This window comes from Myotis davidii, unplaced genomic scaffold, assembly GCF_000327345.1.
Source record: "Myotis davidii unplaced genomic scaffold, ASM32734v1 scaffold135, whole genome shotgun sequence".
NCBI classification, from domain to species: Eukaryota; Metazoa; Chordata; class Mammalia; order Chiroptera; family Vespertilionidae; genus Myotis; species Myotis davidii.
The window spans coordinates 12,242,026-12,262,619 of NW_006289813.1; the positions used below are offsets into that span (position 1 = coordinate 12,242,026).

A 20,594-nucleotide genomic window follows, 5' to 3' on the forward strand; every position below is an offset into this window, starting at 1 on the left:
CGGAATCGAACCTGGGACCCTTCAGTCCGCAGGCCAACGCTCTATCCACTGAGCCAAACCAGTCAGGGCTCTAGATAATTCTTGACATACCTTTATAACTGTGGTTTTGAACTCTATATCCAGTAGTTTGCTTTCTTCTATTTCTTTCTTTTGTGACATGTTTCTTTGTCTCTGCATTTTGGCTGCTTCCTTGTGTTGATAGAGTGGCTTTGTGTGGTAGGTGTCCTATTGGGCCCAGTGGCTCAGCCTCCTCAGTCACCTGAGGTAGACACTCTTGGTGCACCCCTTTGTGGTCTAGGTGCACAGTCTTGTAGTTAAGCCTTGAATGCTATTGGTATTCCTGGGAGGAAATTACCTTCAGGCCAATTAACTGCAAGGACCCACTGTGTCTTTAGTGGAAGAACTGCTGTGCTGGAGACACCCTTATGGGTCAGGACTTGCTTCAGTGGGGCTTTGGTGCTCACTGAGTCTGCCTCTTGAGTGTATCACTTATGGATGTGAGCAGTTGAAATCTGGTATCTGACCACTGGGTACACTGGCTCCTGGATCTCCAAGGAGGTGCAAAGTCAGCCACTGTGTGAGTCCACCCAGCAGGAGCTACAGTGAGATCTGCAGATTTCTTCTCTTTGTTTGGGGTTTGGAAGTTTTGGAGCTTCTGACCCAGCAGCAGTTTGTTAGGTTAGGCTGCGAAAGGACAGGGGATTCATTTGCACCACTGTGCACAGCTTGGATGGGGTTGTAATTTGGGTGGGGCAGGGTCTCAGGGAATCACCAGGGCAGAGCAAACAGCGATGGCTGTCAGCCAGCTGTCTCCACATCTCCCGTCTCCGCTTATAGGCATCTCTGCATCCCGGAGTCCCCGAGTCCTGTGCCCCCACAGTAACAATGATCCCTGCAAGCAGCTCTGTGGGAAAGCCACCCTCGCTTTCTGACCCACTGCCAGACAGTCTAGTTTCTCCCCATAGAAGTCTGGGTCCCCAGTTTCTCACTGGAAACGAGTTCAGTGCAGTCGGGACCTAGTATCTCACTTCCGACTGAAAAAAACCACGCACCCAGGTGCAGTCGTTTCGCGTGCCTCCATACCTCTGCTCTTGGTGCCTCCGCCCAGTCTCAATGCGCTTTTTTCCCCCCTTCTAGTTGTAGAACTTCCACTCAGCCAGCTTTCCCGTGGTTCTGGCTGATAGCCGTTTTGTCTTTTAGTTGTAGTTTTAATGTGGTTGTGGGCGACTGTACAGGTATATACCTTATGCCGCCATCTTGGTTCTCTCCTCCCTTTCGCTTTTGAGTGAAGAGCTGTGTGGCAAGGCTCACCAAATGCTACTTTCCAAATTTCCCTGTTGTCTGTCCTTTTTCTGCTTTACTTACAACCTTTTAATCCATTTTGATGTTCTTCTGTTTCTACTTCTTTTGTAATGAAATTGGCCTGTTTTATTGCCTATTAATCTATTTTCTATTTCATTACAAACCTTTCTTTAAGCTGTTTCATATTGGTTTTTTAGATAACATTCACATAACATAAATTAGTCATTTTAAAGGGAAACATTTAGTAGCCTTTAGTACATTCACAATGCTGTGCAGCTACCACCTCTATCTAGTCCAGCCGTGGGCAAACTACGGCTCGCGGGCCAGATCCGGCCCGTTTGAAATGAATAAAACTAAAAAAAAAAAGACTGTACCCTTTTATGTAATGATGTTTACTTTGAATTTATATTAGTCCACACAAACACTCCATCCGTGCTTTTGTTCCAGCCCTCCGGTCCAGTTTAAGAACCCATTGTGGCCCTCGAGTCAAAAAGTTCGCCCACCCCTGATCTAGTCCCAAATGTTTGTCATCGCCCTAAAATGAAGCCCTGTACCTATTAAGCATTTACTTCCCATCCCCTCTTCTCCAGCCTCTGGAAATGACTAATCTGCTTTCTGTCTCTATACATTTACTTATTCTGGATATTTCATATAAATGGAATCATACAATATGGGGTCTCTTGCCCTGGCTTTGATCACGTAGCATAATGTTTTTGAGATCCATCCACATTGTAGCAAGTATCAGTAAGTTCTTCCTTTTCATGGCTGAATAGTATTCCATTGTGTGGATATACCACTTACAGCTTATCCATGAATCTTTTGTTGGACATTTGTGTTGTTTCCACTTTTAGCTATTATGAATAGTGCTATTTTGAGTATGTATGTACATGTATTGGTTTGAGTACCTGTTTTCAGTTCTGTAGGGTATATGCTGAGGAATGGAATTGCTGAGTCACATGGTAATTCCATGTTTAACTTTTTGAGACACTGCCAAACTGTTTTCATAACAGCTGAACCACCTCTATACTGTTTTATTTTGTTTTTTTACATGTCCTTACTCATTGCAGCTATCTACTTTTGCTAACTCCCCCAGAAGGTATCTATTTCCCTTCTCCTGAAATCATGCCATAGATAACTTAAAGGTTCCAGATATGCATTCCAGAGCTCAGGTAGCCATCCTTGAGGGTGGAGGACCAGCCTTGCACCCATACTCATGAAGTACTTTGACTAACCTAATGTTTGCCATGGTTTGGATACCAAAACTAAAAATCCCCAAATTTGGAAAAAGGATGATTTTTTTTTTACCATTGCAATAGTTATTCCTTTATCATAATCCAGGGGTGTTTTGGGGTGTTTTTTTTTTACTGCGCTATTTGGCTTTGTCATAACAGTATTGTCTTAAATGAGTGCAGTTCATGGTGTTTTACGCAGCCTGTAATGGGAAGGACACCGGAAGCACTTGGGAATGGGGATTCTCTGTGACTCGCTGTCCTTCTCCACCCGCAGGTGTCCTTCTTCCTCTTCATCATCTTCGTGGTCTACACCATGCTGCCCTTCAACATGCGAGATGCCATCATCGCCAGCGTGCTCACCTCCTCCTCCCACACCATTGTGCTGAGCGTCTGCCTGTCTGCGACACCCGGGGCCAAGGAGCACCTGGTCTGGCAGGTAGGTAACCTTCCCCAACCTGCTGTGGGTGCCTGAGGTGCCACACGCCTGCTCCGAGTGTGGCTCTTCATGCCTGGCAGGTGTTCAAGTTTTGCTCTCTGACCTTGACTCTGAGTATTGTTAATGAGTATCCAGCCACACACACCCCTTCATCAGTGGAACGAACAGTCACTTAGCAATTAGAAATAGTGAAAGTTGGAAATGGCAATTCCATTTTGCTGATTGCTGAATGGCGGTGTGATTTTGATGGTTAAAAGCTATTCTCATTATACATTGTAATTTAGTGCTCTTATTTTTAGAGTGAACTGACTTCTGCAATTAAATTCATAATTCTCTCCTACCTGTCTTTACAGAGGACAAAAGATTTATCCATTTCTAATCTTCTGGCAGGTCCATGGACATTTTTAAAAAGTTTTTTAAAAACATGATAACAGCAAATTTAGCTCTACTAATAAATGGTATTTCAAAGAAGCCACCCATTTAGTTAGTTAAAAGCATTTGAAAGGCGATTTGATTTTTTGTTATGTGCATCTGTAGACACAAGGGTTAGGAGTTTAGAGTTATTTCTAACAGTCTTTTTTTTTTTAACCTGTAAAAGGTGTATTTTATTTTGCTCTATTGGAATCAAATGTAAGAGATGCAGACATGGTGCAAAGTGCATCAGGGAGAGAAGTAGTGAAGAACAGTGCTATCATCATAAAGGGGATTTAAGATGTGGGTCACCTGAGCCGCATGGGGTCTTAGAAACTAGTTGTCATGTGCTTGATGGAGTTTTTTATTTGGAAACATGAGACAGACCTGGAGGCTGCCCCTTGGTTCTGTAGTAATCTCTCTTAGTTGGAAAGCTTTCTAGGGATCGATTGCTTTTCCCAGTATTTCTCTCCCATCGTTTAAAACACAGTGTTCATAAAGAGCAGCCTGTGTTTGTGAAACATCCTCTGGCACTGAGCCCCTGTGAAGGCGACGGCCCCTGATTTTGCCTAGTGGGCTCCAGGTTCATGGTGACTTGTTCAGCTATTGCTAAGAAGAGTCCTCGCCCCAGGAAGCAGAGGACAGCCAGGTTTTTCGTCAGTGCAATCCCACCGACCGAGCAGAGTAGACACATGCCTGAGTGCAATCCCACCAACTGAGCAGAGTAGACACATACCTGTAACCTGCACGCCTGACACAGATGGAGGCCAGTCAGTAGCTAATCCAATGAAAGAATGAAGGTGGGTGTTTTAAAAGAAGAACAAGCCAGCCATGCCTGGAGAAGGTGGGAGATGCTCCTCAGCCCCAGCTTTTGCTTCCTTTTTCTGCATTTCTAAGCCTCCCTTGAGGTTATTTATGGGACATTTTTCTTTCTCCCATAAATTCCACTCTTCCACCCACCCTTTACTGGGGCCATTAAGCTCGGCCTGAGGTGGTCCCATGCACGGTCAGGCAGCAGGTGTATTTTTGACTATTGACATTATGAAATCACGGCAGGAAAGTCTTCCTCACATTGCAACAAGCACTCAAACATGTCTCCTGGCCCCCAGCACCTTTCTGGTTTGGGTTACCATGGAATGCATCCCTTGAACATTTTATACCTGTCTTTTCTGCCCCTTGTTGGAGCAGATGTCATAGGAAAATATCTGGGAGATGAAGATTATAAAGCCTGTCTACTTACATTTTCAGTGATTATTGATGTATGATTAAATAGGATTTTTTTAAAGGAAAAAGTAAGTTGCTTTTCAAAGAACCTGGCATATTCTAGCTTATAAAGAACCATATGGAGTTTTTTTTTAAGCACTTTTATTTTCTTTTATTAGTAAAAGTATAATGAAGGGAAAGAATGTAATCTTACATTTTTATTTATTAACTTTCCAAAGCCAACAACAAAAAATACTTTGTCACTAGACAGCCAGATAATGTAATCCTGAAATAATAAAAAGATTAATACTTCTTCATTTCATAGTATTTCATATAAGAATACCATTGAAAGGAACGGAAGAGCATAAGGTCAGTCTTCCATCCTTTTAGAAATACTTTCACTGGGAAAGGCAAAATATGTCAGCAGACTTAAAATGGAAGGTTCCTGGGTAAACATCAAAATAATGAAGAAAAGAGCTGAAACTATAACTGAAAAATAAGACTGGTTTGTGTTGCAGGAAAAACACTTTATTGAATTGTTTTAATGAAAATGTGTGTAAGAATGCTACAGATTGCTGTGGTGTAATTGTTCAGAGAATATTGGTTGGATAGAAGAGATAACCCATCAGTGATGATCAATATCACCCTGCCTTCTAAACCATCAATGAAAGATTGTATTTTATTGAGCATGGACCCATACTAAAGAGTTTTGTTTCATTTTATTTTTTGAACATTGCCAGCCCATTGATAACATGTAGTACTTATCTGTTAACCAAAATACTGACTTAATAGGAAATCTAACCTTAGTCCGCTTTCCTGTTGAGTAGCAGAGTTTGCTATTCTAGAGAAATTCATCTTACCAGCATTTGTCCTGAAGTAAAATTCATCCTAAGACTATGATATATCATCTAATTGAGGAAACGTAGTTAATAACTGAAAATTATGGATGATATTTTCTAACATATTTAAATATGATGTTAATTTTTAGTTTTGTGTCCCAACATACGGTCTATCCTGGAAATGTTCCATGTGCCCTAGAGAATGTATAACCTGGTGTCCTGGGATAAAAGGCTCTGTAAATGTCAATTATGTCCATTTGGTCTAATGTGTCAATTAAGGCCATTATTACTTTATTGATTTTCTGTCTGAATGATAAATCTATGCCTGTTAATTGGGTATAATTGTTTTTTGTCAGTTTTTTCTTTTAGTTCTGTTAGTAGTTGTTTTATATATTTTGATGCTTCCTGATTGGGTGATATATATTGAAAAGTGTTATGTCTTCTTGATGTATTATTATAAAATGTCCATCTTTGTTTCTTGTTTGTTTTTTATCTTGAAGTCTATTTTGTCAGATATAAGTATGGCTACACTCTCTTTTCTCTGGATGCCTTTTGCTTGGAAAATCATTTTCCATTTTGAATCTATATTTGTCCTTTCAGCTGAAATGTGTCTCCTGAAGGTAGTATGCTGTTGGTTTTTGTTTTTTGTGTTTTTTTATCTGATCTGTGCCTTTTTATTGGTGAATTCAATCCACTTACATTTATGGTGATTATTGATGTATGAGGATTTCCTATAGCCTTTTTATTACTTGTTTTTCTGATATAATCCTAGTACACTTTTTACTTTTACTTTGAAACAATCATAGGTCTGCCAATAAGTTGCCAATCCAGTACAGAGAGTCTTTTCTTCCCCGTAAGCCATTTCAAGGTAAGCTGCCAATCTGATATCCCATCACCCAAATGCCTTAGTGTATATTTCCTACAGTGCCATGCTCTACATAACCATACAAAATCCGGAAATTCACACTGTCTATTACTATCGTTCAGGTTCCTTCATCTTTCCCATTAATGTCCTTTGAAGCAAAAGACAGAGAAGAAACACTCTGCACTATGATCTCAGGTCTCTTTGGTCTCTTTCAGTCTGGGACGATTGCTTAGTCTTCCTTAGCTTTCATGATCTTACCACTTTTGAAGATTGCAGACCAGATATTTTGTACAATGTACTTCAGTTGGGAGTGTCTGATGTTTCCTCCTCAAGAGGGGAGGTCATGCCTTGTTGGCAGGAATCACAGACATGATGGTGTATCTGCATCACATTCTATCAGGGCTGCATAATTCCATTTTGTCCCATTACTTATGGTGGTCATTAGGATGATGGTGTTGTCCATCCGGCACTTCTTCTTTGACATGACTCTTTTCCTCTTTGTAATTAATATATGTGGAGAGGTACTTTGAAACTAGGCAGATGCCATTTTCTTTACTTATTTATATCTACACTGTTTTGTGTTTTCTATTTTAGTCAATAGATTATAAACCACGATGAATGTTGATTTTGTTGTCCATATGGTCTCAGATTTGTCCTCTGGGCACCCCTTTAAGCTGGTTTCAGTGCCCTTTTGTTGTGTCCCAATCCTTGCTTTCTGGCATAATACGATGTTGCAGGTTCATCTTGTGCTTTCCCTGCCCTGGCTCTAAAGTCAGCCTCTCTCCAAGGAGTCCTGGTTCTTTTTAGTGAAGAATGACATTTGGAGGCAAGATCTGAACTTTGTGTCTTGTCACTGAGTTGTCAATACTCCAAGGCCCAGAGTACATTTACATCTCTGTGTGTGTGTGTGTGTGTGTGTGTACATTCCATTTTGTATAATGTGTCATTTAAGGCCGATATTTCCTTATTGATTTTCTGTTTGATCTATCCTTACCTGTTAATGGATTAGTTAGTCCCCCATATAAAAGTATATACTGATTTATTAAACACAAGACTTCACGCAGATATTTCCATTTTCAGCTCACCATACATTTCATGACAGTTTTCTTCCTTTTTAATATGACCACCTTGACCAATAGTGAAAAAAAAAAATGTAGCTCCCTTGATCCTTAATATATTGACTTATCTGATGAATCCAGGTATATAACCACTCTTATTTCAGTTTCCACCCTCCATCTACACTGGTGCCTTGTCACTGGCCCAGCTTCCCATCCCCCAGCCACATCCCCCTCCCCCAGCTCGGGCTCTGTCCCCTGTGCTTGACTCTCCCCTCTGTAGACACTCTGATGGCGAACCTTTGACATGTGTGTCAGAGGTGACACTCGAACTCATTTTTTTGGTTTATTTTTCTTTGTTAAATGGCATTTAAATATATAAAATAAATATCAAAAATATGTCTTTTTTTACTATGGTTGCAGATATCAAAAAATTTCTATATGTGACATGGCACCAGAGTTAAGTTAGGGTTTTTCAAAATGCTGACACGCCAAGCTCAAAAGGTTCGCCATCACTGCCTTAAATAATAGTAGGAACCTGGCCAGGAATCTTGCCTCCCAGACAGAGGCAGTGGGTCCATTGATTAGTTGCTTGGTCTTGCCTGCAGCCTGTGCCTGTATAACACTAATTTCATTTTAAATATACATTTTTTTCTATTCTCCATCTGCTAAACTTCTGTAGATCAGCATGGCTGTCAGCAGGATGCTGACGCATCCTCAGGAATTTTCAGATATTCCTGTTTATATATCACAGTTGCATTTTATATTTGAAACAGACTTACCCTTCGTAATTTTTATTTCCTTGGTATTTATGTGTAATGAGTTTTCATTTCATATAACTTTTATTTTCCCATGAGAGATGGAGGAATTTTAATATAGATTTACTGAAGCAAGCCAGTTAAATGAAAATCCATATTTATTAAAGAAGATAAACTAAGCTGTGTTTATTGATTTTCTAACAGGATTACTCACTCAATTTTACAGAAATTATATAGGATTCTTTTGCACAGTGGATACTTTAATATCTTTAAGTTGTGATATAATTGGAAAAATTTTAGATAAGACCTAAAATAGAAAATATAGCCTCTCGTCTATGGCAGGCGTGTAATCAGTAGTAATGCGGATTTGTTACATAACTGATTCTTTTTCAGTATAATTCAGGAACTGTATATTGGAATCTGGAATTAAATTGCATTTAGCATCTAATCTGAGAAGCTCAAAGGAAAAACAACAGGTTACCAGCTGCCTGGTTCCTGGCTGTGGAAGAGACTAATTGTTAGGAATTTTGATCTCTGTTTCTACTGTTTTGTTTTTAGAGAAACACAAGATATTAATATGTTCTGCCAGGGGGGAAAGGAGACTGTACCACTGTGCATTCTGTGTAGCATCCAGCTATTGATTGAGTATGATCAACCTTCTATTTTATAAGTTAGTATTTATCTTTTCTAAAAACTATCTTTTATCTGTTCTAAGGATTATTATTTAGGACAGTGGTTCTCAACCTTCCTGATGCTGCGACCCTTTAATACAGTTCCTCATGTTGTGGTGACCCGCAACCATAAAATTATTGTCATTGCTACTTCATAACTGTAATTTTGCTACTGTTATGAATCGTAATGTAAATATCTAATATGCAGGATGTATTTTCATTGTTACAAATTGAACATAATTAAAGCATAGTGATTAATCACAAAAACAATATGTAATTATATATTCAATATGTGTTTTCCGATGGTCTTGGGCGACCCTTGTGAAAGGGTCGTTTGACCCCCAAAGGGGTCGCGACCCACAGGTTGAGAACCGCTGATTCAGAAGGAGTGGGAATAAGCATGAAGAAGAGGTAAAAACAGGCAAGTACTTAATGTGTCTAAATCCTAAAGCAAATCTAAATGCATCTCAAAGTCCTCTCCTTTCTCCTTCCTTATCCTTCCCAAGCCCAGCAGATGAAACCCCTTCTCCTCTAAATGGCAGGAACTGTGTCCCATTGTCCCACCAGGGAAAGTTCAGTTGGTTGGGCAAGTGAACAACAACAAACATTAGTGCTTCCCTGTAGGACAGCAAATTACTTTTAAAATGCTCTGGCAATTTTTAGAATGAAACTATCAGAATGTTGGAGACAGAAAATTTTCATGCCATTCATGGACGATTTTACTCTCACGGTGGAATAGTGGAAGTTTATATTCCAGCATTTATGGGGTTGCTTGTGGGAGAGGATAGAAGGATCAGAGGTAAAGGGAAGCCCTATCAGACCATAAGTTTTGTTTTGGAAATATTTGATCAAAGGAGCATCAAAAAGAAAGGTTTCTTGAAAAAATGAACAGTGATGGTTTGTCCCTTATCAGCTGCCTCTACTTTTTGTTCACAGCAATAGTTTCATGTCAAATATGATACATTACTACAAATTTATTAAATGTTCTATCCATCTTGGCCCAATGCAGGGCAGTTATGATGGGTCATTTGAACTCTAGAGCTTGTGTTTTTGTCTGAAGTTGTCAAGTCTGCATCACAGTTCAGTTTCTCTCTGACCAGATTGGCTTCCTTTCCTTCCCACGGGCATTGAGCCAAAGAGCACTCCCGAATCAATGGTGAACTGTTTCAGAATGTGCTTCCTGGAGGACCATATGGCCTCATTGCGCGAACATGGGCTGGTTCTTTAGTCAGTTTTCTCATCTGTAAAATGGCAAGGGTAATGCCAGCCTCCCTCGATTGTTGCTGGCCTTGGTGCTGAATCAGTGAACTCACATGTAGGAAGAACCTGTTATCAAGCTGGGCTAATCCTTAGCCCTCAGCGAACAGTAGGCAGTGGCAGCAGTAATGTATTTTACTAAATGCAAATGACTTTTGCAGAAGCTAAGAGAAGTGGAACATAAAAATGCTTTGGAATTGAATTCCAAATGGTCTATAGAGTTGAGTAGGGCAGGAGTTGCACATGTAAGTTCCTTAGGGCCCACGTCTGGTGTGGTTGACCATCCTGCAGTGTGCCATACCCAGACTCAAGGCAGTGAGCTTCATCCTCGTGAGGCACTGGAAGCCCACATTCCACTAATGAGTGGAGTTGGAAAGTTTTACTAATGCCCGAAAGTCTGAGCTCCTGTAGGTTAATAGAACACATGGTATTAAAAACCCTGGAGACACAGTTCGTCTCTTGTCAGAAGTGAGAAGGAGAAATAAAAAATGGGGGATTAACTAAGTCACTTGCCACTGGGACATCTTGAACTGTTTTCAGAAGTGTTCCCCGGAGAAGCCAGATGCTGTTCCCAAGCCTACTTTGGGGTTGCACATTTCTCCTCACTCAGACCAGCACATGGCACATTTTTTGGATGGATATGACCATCCTATGTCTCAGATTTCTGGTCATGGAGACATGCACGGATACAGCTACTTGTCCCCAAGAGACCTCCTACCAACATTCCCTCAATTGAAGACCAGGGACTTGGCTTTCACACCTCTTGGTGGGCCCTCTGCTTCCTTTCTGATGTCTCCAGCCTCTACCGGGAGGGTAGCCAACATGTCTTTTCTCTGCTTCCTGCCACTGGGCCCTACTTACATATGGAGGCCCCCACACCCACTATGGAGTCTGGTGGTTCTATTGATTTTATAATTTTGTTGAAAATACAAATTGCATGTTTAATATTGCAATTTATATTTATATTTAAATTGCATGCTAAATATAAATATTCCAGGCCCTTTAGTATTCTGGATAAATTGTAGGTAAAGAAGAAATGTTACCTTTGTCTGTCAAGCTGGAAATATTTAGTCTTTAATCATTTCGTTGGTTTCTTACAATTTCACCTTCTATGCCATGTCTGAGCCTCAAACTCTAGGTCAAGATATGGACCAAGAATGGGATGGGGAAGAAAGAAAGGACAGATAAAGAGACAAAACAGAGTTTTATTACATGGGTTAGTGTCTTAGAAGATCAGGTTCCCATAACAAGTTTCCATAGACTAGTTGGCTTAAATAACAGAATTTTTTTTCTCACAGTTTTGGAGACTGGAAATCGGAGATTAGGATGCTAACATGGCTAGGTTCGGGTGAGAACACTCTTGCTGGATGGCCAAAAGCTGCTTTCTCATTGTGTCCTCACATGGTATGTGGGGAGGGGTGGTGGAAGGAGCGAGCACACATGAGGACACTGTGGTGTCTCTTTTTATAAGAACAATAGTCCTATAGAGTCAGAGCTCCACCCTTCTAACCTCATTTTACCTTAATTACTCTGTTACTCCAAATATAGTCCCATAGTCACATCGGGGATTAGGACTTGGACCATTCAGTCCAAAGCAGTGGATTTGTCTGTTTTTCTCAACGTTTAGCAGGCCTGTCTCAGCGTTGTCTGAAGAACTCATGCTACAAAGTCTTACGTTTGATTCTGCAGCATTCTCACTCTCCTTTCTTCTTTTGATTTGTTCTGCCAGGAGACAGACCTGAGTAGACCAGGAGCAGAGCTAAGGTAGTGAAGGGGTCAGTACCCTTGGCGCTCAGTGTCCAGGGGGAATCACTGATCTGGAGATGAGGGTTGAGGTGGTGGGAGCCTTCTCCTCACTCCCCATGCTCCCAGAGCACCTGCCCTTTGATCTTATTATTTTCTACAGGAATTATCACATCATATGTCAACATGCTTATTTGTCTGTATGTCCTCCTACCACACATTCCCTGGACCTTGAATCTGTGACAGGGTTCAGAGCTTTTTAATATTTGTATTTGTCCCAGCACCAAGAGTACATAATGTTAAATGGATGTGAGCATGAATAAACCCATGAGGGATTGAGTGAATGGGTGCAAAAATGCATGGCCCAGTGTAACACCAAACAAGGGAAAGAATGGACGGTTCCATCTTGTTGCATCATCTCTGAGCATGGTGGCTGACTGTAAAGACGGTGAGGCTGTGGTGTCTTTTAAAGAGAATCCAAAAGAGTGACAACAATCCCAGTGTCCTTAAACCTTTATGTCATTCTCTGTTTTCAAGGCAAATCAGATCCTGGCATGGATTTTAAATCTCTTTCTGAGCTCTTCAAATGTGTACTATTATAGAGGAATCAGAGAGAAAATGCTAAGATGATTAAAGAAGTAGGAGCAGGATATATAGAGAGAAATTCAAGGATCTGGGGTTACTTGTCACAGGCAGAGAAATGAGATAAAAATTGAACTGGCTCCTGTCTTAGGAGCCCATGTTTGGGCTCTTGGAGCACAGTCATCACGCGTTGTTCTGTGAGCCTCATAAGATGCCCCACTTTTGTCGTATCCATAGTGGAGGTGAGGTTAATTTTATCTAGTTGGTCTCAATTCCTTCACTTTGGTGTAAGAATCAGGTTTTTATCCTCTTTCCATCTCTAATTTCTGTGGTGCCCTGGCTGTGTCTAACATCCTCTTCTAGATTTTAAGCAAATGCTTTGGATTTCATGTGACAGTTATGTTTTCTGACACTGTGTGATTGGCTGGGCCATTCGGGCACACACCCCATTCATTTTTCACCTTGGGGGGCAGGGGCACTGCTAAACATTTCCCCCCAAGTCTCCAAAGGGCAGAATGAACAGATTCCAGGATCTGCTGGTCAGAGCTTCTCAAACCAGTATCCTTGCTGGGTCTGCTTGAAAGAGATAGCTAGTGAAGTAAGAACTCCCATTTTACTAAAAGATTATTGATTCGTGACACTCCTGCTTCTCACTCTTACATTTAGTCTAAATGGACGGAGGGATCAAGGGAAGATTAGAACCTTCTGAGGTGAAAAGGCACTTAAGGATTTTCATCCTGTCCTCTGGGGTCCTCTTGGCTATCTGCCTTTCACTTGTCAGGTTTTGCTGTCTTTGCTGAAAATGTCCCCCAGTCTTGTGTTTCACATGTGATTGCCTGTTTACAGTCAACTCTCCTGACCAGTGTGCATGATACAGTTACATAAACAGCAGTTATTTGATCCTTTTCCATTTGCAGCTGCTTTGTTTCTCTTTTCGTGAAATAACCACCAAGTAATTCTCAGCAATTTCAGCTTCTGACACAATTCACTCTCACAGGGTCTAAAAAGACCATTGAGATATTTTGTTTAGAATGTCTAAAAATTTAGCCTGCAGAGTTTTCATGGTCTGCCCAAAGCTGGCGTCTAAAAATAAAATTTAAGCTGACTGGCAGCATGAGAAGTACCCAGATTAGCAGATGGTGTGAAATGCAAGACTTGTAAAATGAAAATATGTTCAGGAAAATACAAAACCCTTTCCCATCGAAGATCTGAAGGGAACACATGCTCCTGGTAGACACAGTGGGCTGTGAGATTGGAGACAGAGGGTGTCTGTATTTTTCCTGGGCACTTGATGATAGCCTGAAGGAGGGCTTGAGGACAAGACAGGGCAATGTGGCCTGGGAAAGCAACGTCACCTGGAGGGTCCATCCCCAATGGAGCAGGCAGATCCAGTGTACCCAGTGATGCCAAGGTCAAGGTGAAAGGAAGTCTTCAGATACACCTTGCAGGGTCATCTCTGCCTCTACCTCTCCTACATTTTAAATCAAAGGCTTGTTTGGTGACAGAGATGATGCTGAGAGAAGCCCTACAGCAATTTAAATGAGATACTGAATATGATGGAAATAGAATAAACAGCCAAATGTGGTATTGTCCCATTAGTACACGTGACAGATTACTTAAGATTAGATTTATTTTGAATGGATGAAAGTCAGACGGTGAGCTCCATAGCATAAGAAGGGAGAAGCATGATGTAAGAATTTCTCATGGAACAGAATTTAAAATTGTTTAGTTTAATGCAAGATGTATGTGATTCATTTAGACCAAAACATAATGATCAGTTCTGCCCAGCAAGGGCATGTGCTGTGTGTCCACATGAAATAAAACAAAATGATATCAACAGAAACACATCATCATATCTTTTATAGAGCAGTATATTTTCAGAACATGGGTTGATAATAGCTAATAGATGAATGTTTACTAATTAATTGTCATTGAGTTAACTAACAATTGCTTTTCCAAGCACTTTATACACCTTGACTCAGTTAATCATCCCACACCTGTCCTACTGCAGAGAGGGACCCAATGCAGGGATTGGCAGCAGGTGGCTCAGAGTTGCCCATCTTGCAAGTAGTAGGCGTAGGAATCCAACCTGTACAGTCTGACTGCAGACCCCACCCTGTGGAATTCTCTAGGCAAACTCCCCTAGTTAATGCTATTGTAAAGCATTAACTAGAAGACTTAGCTTTCCCAGAAGTCACATAATAAAAGCAGAATCCTACATGATTTTCTTTATTTTAATGGTAGACTGAGAAGGAATTAAGTTTTTGGCATAGAGCACATAGCTAGACATGATGGATTATAATTTAAAGAAAAGGCAGGGAGCCCTAGCCAGGTTTGCTCAGTGGATAGAATGTTGGCCTGCAGACTGAAGGGTCCCAGGTTCAATTCTGGTCAAAGGCATATGCCTGGGTTGTGGGCTCGATCCCCAGTAGGGAGCATGCAAGAGGCAGCCAATCAATAATTCTTTCTCATCATTGATGTTTCTATTTCTCTCTCCCTCTCCCTTCCTCTCTGAAATCAATAAAAAAATATTTTTCTTTAAAAAATATAAAGGAAAGAGAGGGTAAATATTATAGAAAGAATAGGTCTCTTCAAAGCCTAAAGTGGAACCATTCCCACTTCTGTGATTGATTATGTGTGTGAAGCAGAAATATGGGTACTTAGTCATTTTTCGTGACCGGGACAGTGGGAAGACACCAACAGGGACACAGGAGAGAGTACTGACCTGGTTGTCTGGGGGTGGACCAGTGCCCTTCGCTGCCCTCCCATGCCAATGACCTAATCTGTAAAATAAGGGGTTTGGAGAAAATGAGCCTGAGGACTCTTCCAGCTCTATCCAGTTCTGTTTATATAAAGAAAATGCAGAGCACCCATGTGAAAACAGGACTATAAAGTAATGGCAGGGGAAAGAGCATGGCTCACTGAGAAGTAAAGGGAGGCTCCTGGTCGTGGTGTGGTTATGACATTGTTATGGAACCGTGCTGAGAAAATTCAGTTAGGGAAATATAGGTGGTAACTAGGAAGACATCAACACACATTCATTTCCCAGAACCAGGTGAAAATCACTTGGAGTTCTCTTTCTTCTTGCCTTCTGTATTTATTTTTTAATGAGAAAGCAAAAAATTCCTCAAGAACCACAATCAGTTTATTCTGAACAACGCTTGGAAAATCAGAAAACCTTTATGTGAAGTGAGTGTGACGAGCTAAAGCAAAGGACTGATGTGCAAGAAACAGACTAATGCCACACAGGCCACCAATTTAAGGACCTCCTCCTGGATCCCACCATAAAACTGTCCTGAGCTCTTCATCTAACAACAGTACACAGATCTGTAGATTTGCTGAGTATATGGCATTTAGCGATATATTTGTTTTCACTGTGCTGCTTTAGACGCTGATTCGATAATCAAACTGGGAAGCAGAGGAGAGTAATTCTTTTAAATTCTGAGGTATTTGACGCAATAAAACATATGTTTTAAATCTTTCCAGTTATTCTAAGATTGTTGGTTAGCTCAAGAGAGAAGTTTGTTGACTTTAGATCTTTTCAAAGAACCAGATTTTATTTTTCTTGATTTTCTCTATCATTTTCTCAACTTTAATTTCATTAATTTCTGCTCTAGTTTTATTATTCCTTCCTTCTGTCTGCTTTGTTTAATTTTCTCTTCTTTCTATACATTCCTGAGATAGAAGCTTATGTTATAGATATTAGATCTTTACTCTTTACTAACTTGTGAAATTGTTGTCAATTTCATTTAAGTACCACGTTTGCTACATCTCACAAATTTTGATAGGTGGAATTTTTATTTTCATTTTGTTCAAAATGTTTTTAAATTTCCCTTGAGACTTCTTTTTTTAACTGATGGAGTACCTAGAAGTATATTGTTTAATTTCCAAATATTTGGGGGATCTTCCAATGACTTTCCTGCTACTGATTTATAGTATAATTCTTTTACGGTCTAAAAAACATACTTTATATGATTTCTATACTTCCAAATTTAAGGTTGGTTTTATGGCTCAAAATGTGGTTGATTGTGGTGAATTTTTCCTTGTATTTTTTAGAAAAATCTATATACTCCTGTTGTGAGATGGAGTGTTTTCTAAATGTCAATCAGGCCAAGTTGATTGATCATGCTATTCAGATCCTTTCAACCCTTACTGATTTTCTGCCTGCTTGATTTATCAATTCCTAAGAGAGGAATATGAAGTCACCAAGTATAAGAATGGGTTTGTCTGTTCTTTCAGTCTATCAGGTTTTGCCTCATGTGTTTTGACTCGCGGTTGTTAGGTGCATACACATTTGAGATTATTATGTATTCTTGCAGAATTGATCCTTCTCCATTATGTAATGTCACTCTCTGTCCTTGATAATCTTTGTTGTTCTGAAGTCTGCTTTATTGAAATTAGTATGGCTATGACAGCTTTCTTTTGATTAGCATTAACAGGTGTTTCCATCAGTGTTATCAATAAAAACAGAAGCAATAGCAGAGATATATATAGTGTGTATACCTCCAGACAGTTACCAGTCCTCTTCACACATAAGAAACTAATTAAGGTTTCAGGAGCACATGCCATATTAGATTCCTCTTTTTTCAGAATCAACTGAGAGATACACTTATGACTCAGAGAGACAGAGATAAAAATATCTCCATTGGACCTGAGAGGAAGTGGCTTACTGGCACTTTATCTAGTCCTTCTGCTTGCCCCATCCATATTGGGTCCCTTCCCCATGAAAAACAGCTCGCCCATCAGAATCCATGTTCCCTATGGAAGGAAGATCCCACAGAGCCAGCAACGACTGCCTGAGGTGAGCAGGTATTATTGGTTTCCTGTGGCTACTATAAAAATGTACCACAAATATGACAGCTTACAACACAAATTTATTCTCTTACAATGTGGGAGCCCAAAAATATAAAATCCGTTTCACTGGGGTAAAGTCAAGATATTGGCAGGATGGTTCCTTATGTGGGTTCTAGAGAATAATTCTATTTTTTTTTTGCCTTTTCCAGCTTCCAGAAGCCACCCAATTCCTGTCTCATTTCAACCTCTTGCTTTCACCATCACATCTCCTAGTCCCTCTTATAAAAATCCCTGTTTAATTCAGCCCACTAAGATAGTTCAGGATGACCTTCCCATCTCAAGGTCCTTACTTTAAATCACATCTGCAAAGTGCATTAGCCAGTTCTGAGGATTCAGATGTGGACATCTTTGGGCCATGGTTCAGCTCCACACAAGGATTAGGATGTGGAAGTTTTGGGGAAGGGCAGTGTCCAGCCCACCACACAGGCCAGTCCCTTCTCCAGTCGCACCCACCACATCACTGTCTTCTGTTAATGAAAGAGCTGGCTGTGGGAGGGTGTGTATGCCTGTGAAGCAGAGGGATAAGTGTTCATTCCATTCTGGCAGCTCACAAAAGCTCTAGCAGCTGTGCCCAGATCATCCTTTCCAACCCCAACAGTCACACAATTCGGAGCTTAGAAAAGTGGTGCTTGTCTACTAGTATATTTACTTTAAATTATCCAAGATTCTGTGCTTGAAGAGCTTGGCTTGACCTTTAGAAGGGCAGTTGCTTCTCCCTGAAGGTCATATTGATTGTGAAATGGCATCATAATCCTTCAGCCCACAGCCCATGGGGTCTGTTCCAGCTGATAAGTGGCCTTCTTGCACATTCACTGTTCTGTACAATTGCTTTTCCTAGAAATCCCACCCTCTGTGTAGTTCAGCCACAGGCACTGAAGGCCTGGAGATTTGATTGGCTTGTGTTATCAGAGCCACCACAGCTGTCTCAAGTGAGGTCTGTGCCCTTCGTCTTTTCAGAGGGGATCATTGCAAAAGCTTGAGGATATTTCCACTTCCAAATTATCAGTTTCCAGAACCACTCGTAGAAACTTACTTTTTCTGCCTTAGGAAGCTATTCATTAAAGACAGGCTTCCTCCTTCCTCTTACTGCTATCTTTCATCTAGGAAATAATAGTACCATGGAGCCCCCCATCAGTAGGTGTGAAATGCCTTAAATGTACACTAAGTAAGCTCTTTTCCCTGTACTGATCCCTGTGGTCTTCCTTACACAAGACAGAGCAGAAATCCAGTTCATCTAACATTTTCTCATAGATCTTCATTTTCACAGTGCCATGCCTTGAGTAGGCCTTGGATGAGTGATAATGTATGAATAAATATGACAGTAATAGACACAATGATTGATATCAGCATATTTATTTGGGGCTTACTGTGTTTAACATGTTTCATTTTACTTAATCCTGGTAATAATATTCCTCCTTCCTTTTTCCTGGTGTGAAAACTGAGCCTTGGAAAGAGAAGCAACTTGCCCACAGCCAGACAGCATGTAGGTGGCAGAGCTGGGATGCCAGTGCAGGCACGCTGCCTCCAGCTCCTGTGCCCACGGCCATGCTGCCCCTGCCCTCATTCCCAAGCAGTCAGGCTCTGAGTCCGGGTCAGTTTACATTACATCTAGAAGCCCTACACCTGCTTCCTTCCCTCAGCCCCTTCTCCTATTAGGAGTGATCTTGTAAATCAGACTGCATTTTGCATGCATTATAACGCATACCCACTAGACTGAATTCAAATCTTTGCAAAGCCTTCAGCTGTCTTTGGTATTCTCCCTGCAAACCTGGCCTCCTTTAGTTCACAGAATGCACCAAGCCTTGTCCACCTGGAGTGTCCCCGGCTCTTTCTTGTCCCTCGGGTCCCAGCTCAAATTGTTTCTCTTCTTAGAGAAACCTGACTCCTCCACAACCCAAGTAGGCCCCCCATTATCCCTTCTCCCAACCCCTTTATGCATTCACCTTGAAGGACTTTGCATAATTTCAAGGACATATTTCCTTTTTTATTTGTTCAGTGTCTGTTACCTCCTGAACCTTAAGCTCCATGGGCTTAGGATATGAGCTGTGCTTTCAGCACATGCTAGCTCTGCACACCTTGAAATGCTAACATCCCCACACTGCTGCTACTCGTGGAGAAGCTGCACGGAAGTTGGATGTCTCCTCCCGGGATGGGATGCTGTGTCACTCTTCCTGGCTTCCTTATTGTGTCATTCTCTGATCAAATGTCCCTTGGATAAAGACTTAGGTCAGGAACTATTCAGTGTCCTCGATGAATTCAAACCTACTGGACTAGATAGACACTCAGATATTTACATAATTACCAGGTATCAGATAACTATGGTAGTGTGATTTCTGTGCTGCTGGAATTGAGCATAAGGGCTGGATGGCATGAGTGGGGAGGCCCTCTCTCACTCTAGGAGGTCCCAGAAAGTTTTACTAAAGCAGATCCTGGTCTGAGTCTTGCATCTGTGTCTCTCCTGTATGAGGGCATCCGCTGGCATGAAGATGTGCCTGGGGAGGTCCAGAGTCTGCCAGGTGCCCGTGGTTCTGCAGCATAAGCAGGAAAGGGTGCTTTCTAGGAATTTCTAACAACACTCCAAAACTAGACAGCTTCTGATCTCATTTGCCTTCGTGGTCCTCTTATTATCAGTGACACACCTGGCATCCCCCCTCCTGAGCAGATTGCTCTTAAGCCGTACCCCCTTATAGCTCACACAGCATTTTGCACTGAGCAAGTGTGTCAGCTGGTGCTTACCTGTTTTCTACTTTAATTTGCTTTAGTTTTTGAAAATAGACTCAAGTCCCCTGTCCTCACCACATCTAACCTCCTGCTGGCCTTGCACCCCCTCACTGTTGTCTCTGATGAAGCTCATGGACAAGGGTCTACCATTTCCTTATGCTCTGAAATGCATGCTCTTTGTTATGGGAATGGCCACACCAAGTTTCTCCATCATCATCAATTCCATGGGAGGGAGTTTCTCAAAGTCCCAGCTTCTCCCTCTGAGATTCATGCACTGGTTGGATTGGAACATGCCCATTTTGTGGCTGAACCTAGCAACAAGGAGCAGCATTTGTGAAACTATTTTCATTTCTTCTATGACCAATTAAATAAACATATCACCTTGGGCATGCATCAAAGTAGTGTTTCTAAATTAGGAGGACAGTTTTGCAAAGAAATCTCAATAGTAGTAATTAAAGTTTTTCTATATTAATGATTTCTTCATAAAGTGATTTTGTTATCTACTTAAAGATATTAAATCTACTTTGTAAAATATCCTATATAATAAAAGCCTAATATGCTAAGTGTTGGGTCATTCAGTTGGCCATCCAACCAATCAAAGAATAATATGCTAATGATATGCTAAGGTAGTTCAACCGCTGCTATGATGTGCACTGATCAGGGGC

At 41.0% G+C, this 20,594-nt stretch overlaps 1 protein-coding gene across 9 annotated transcripts in view; it reads left to right on the forward strand.

Moving 5' to 3' along the window:
* Positions 1 to 20,594, forward strand: part of ADCY2 (adenylate cyclase 2 (brain)) — a 282,664-nt gene that overhangs the window by 79,580 nt on the left and 182,490 nt on the right. For all 9 annotated transcript variants that reach the window (XM_015563100.1, XM_006762472.1, XM_015563093.1 and 6 more), the window contains exon 3: positions 2,809 to 2,970. In XM_015563100.1, coding sequence (XP_015418586.1) covers positions 2,809 to 2,970 — 162 coding nt within the window. The remainder of the gene's footprint in view (positions 1 to 2,808; positions 2,971 to 20,594) is intronic.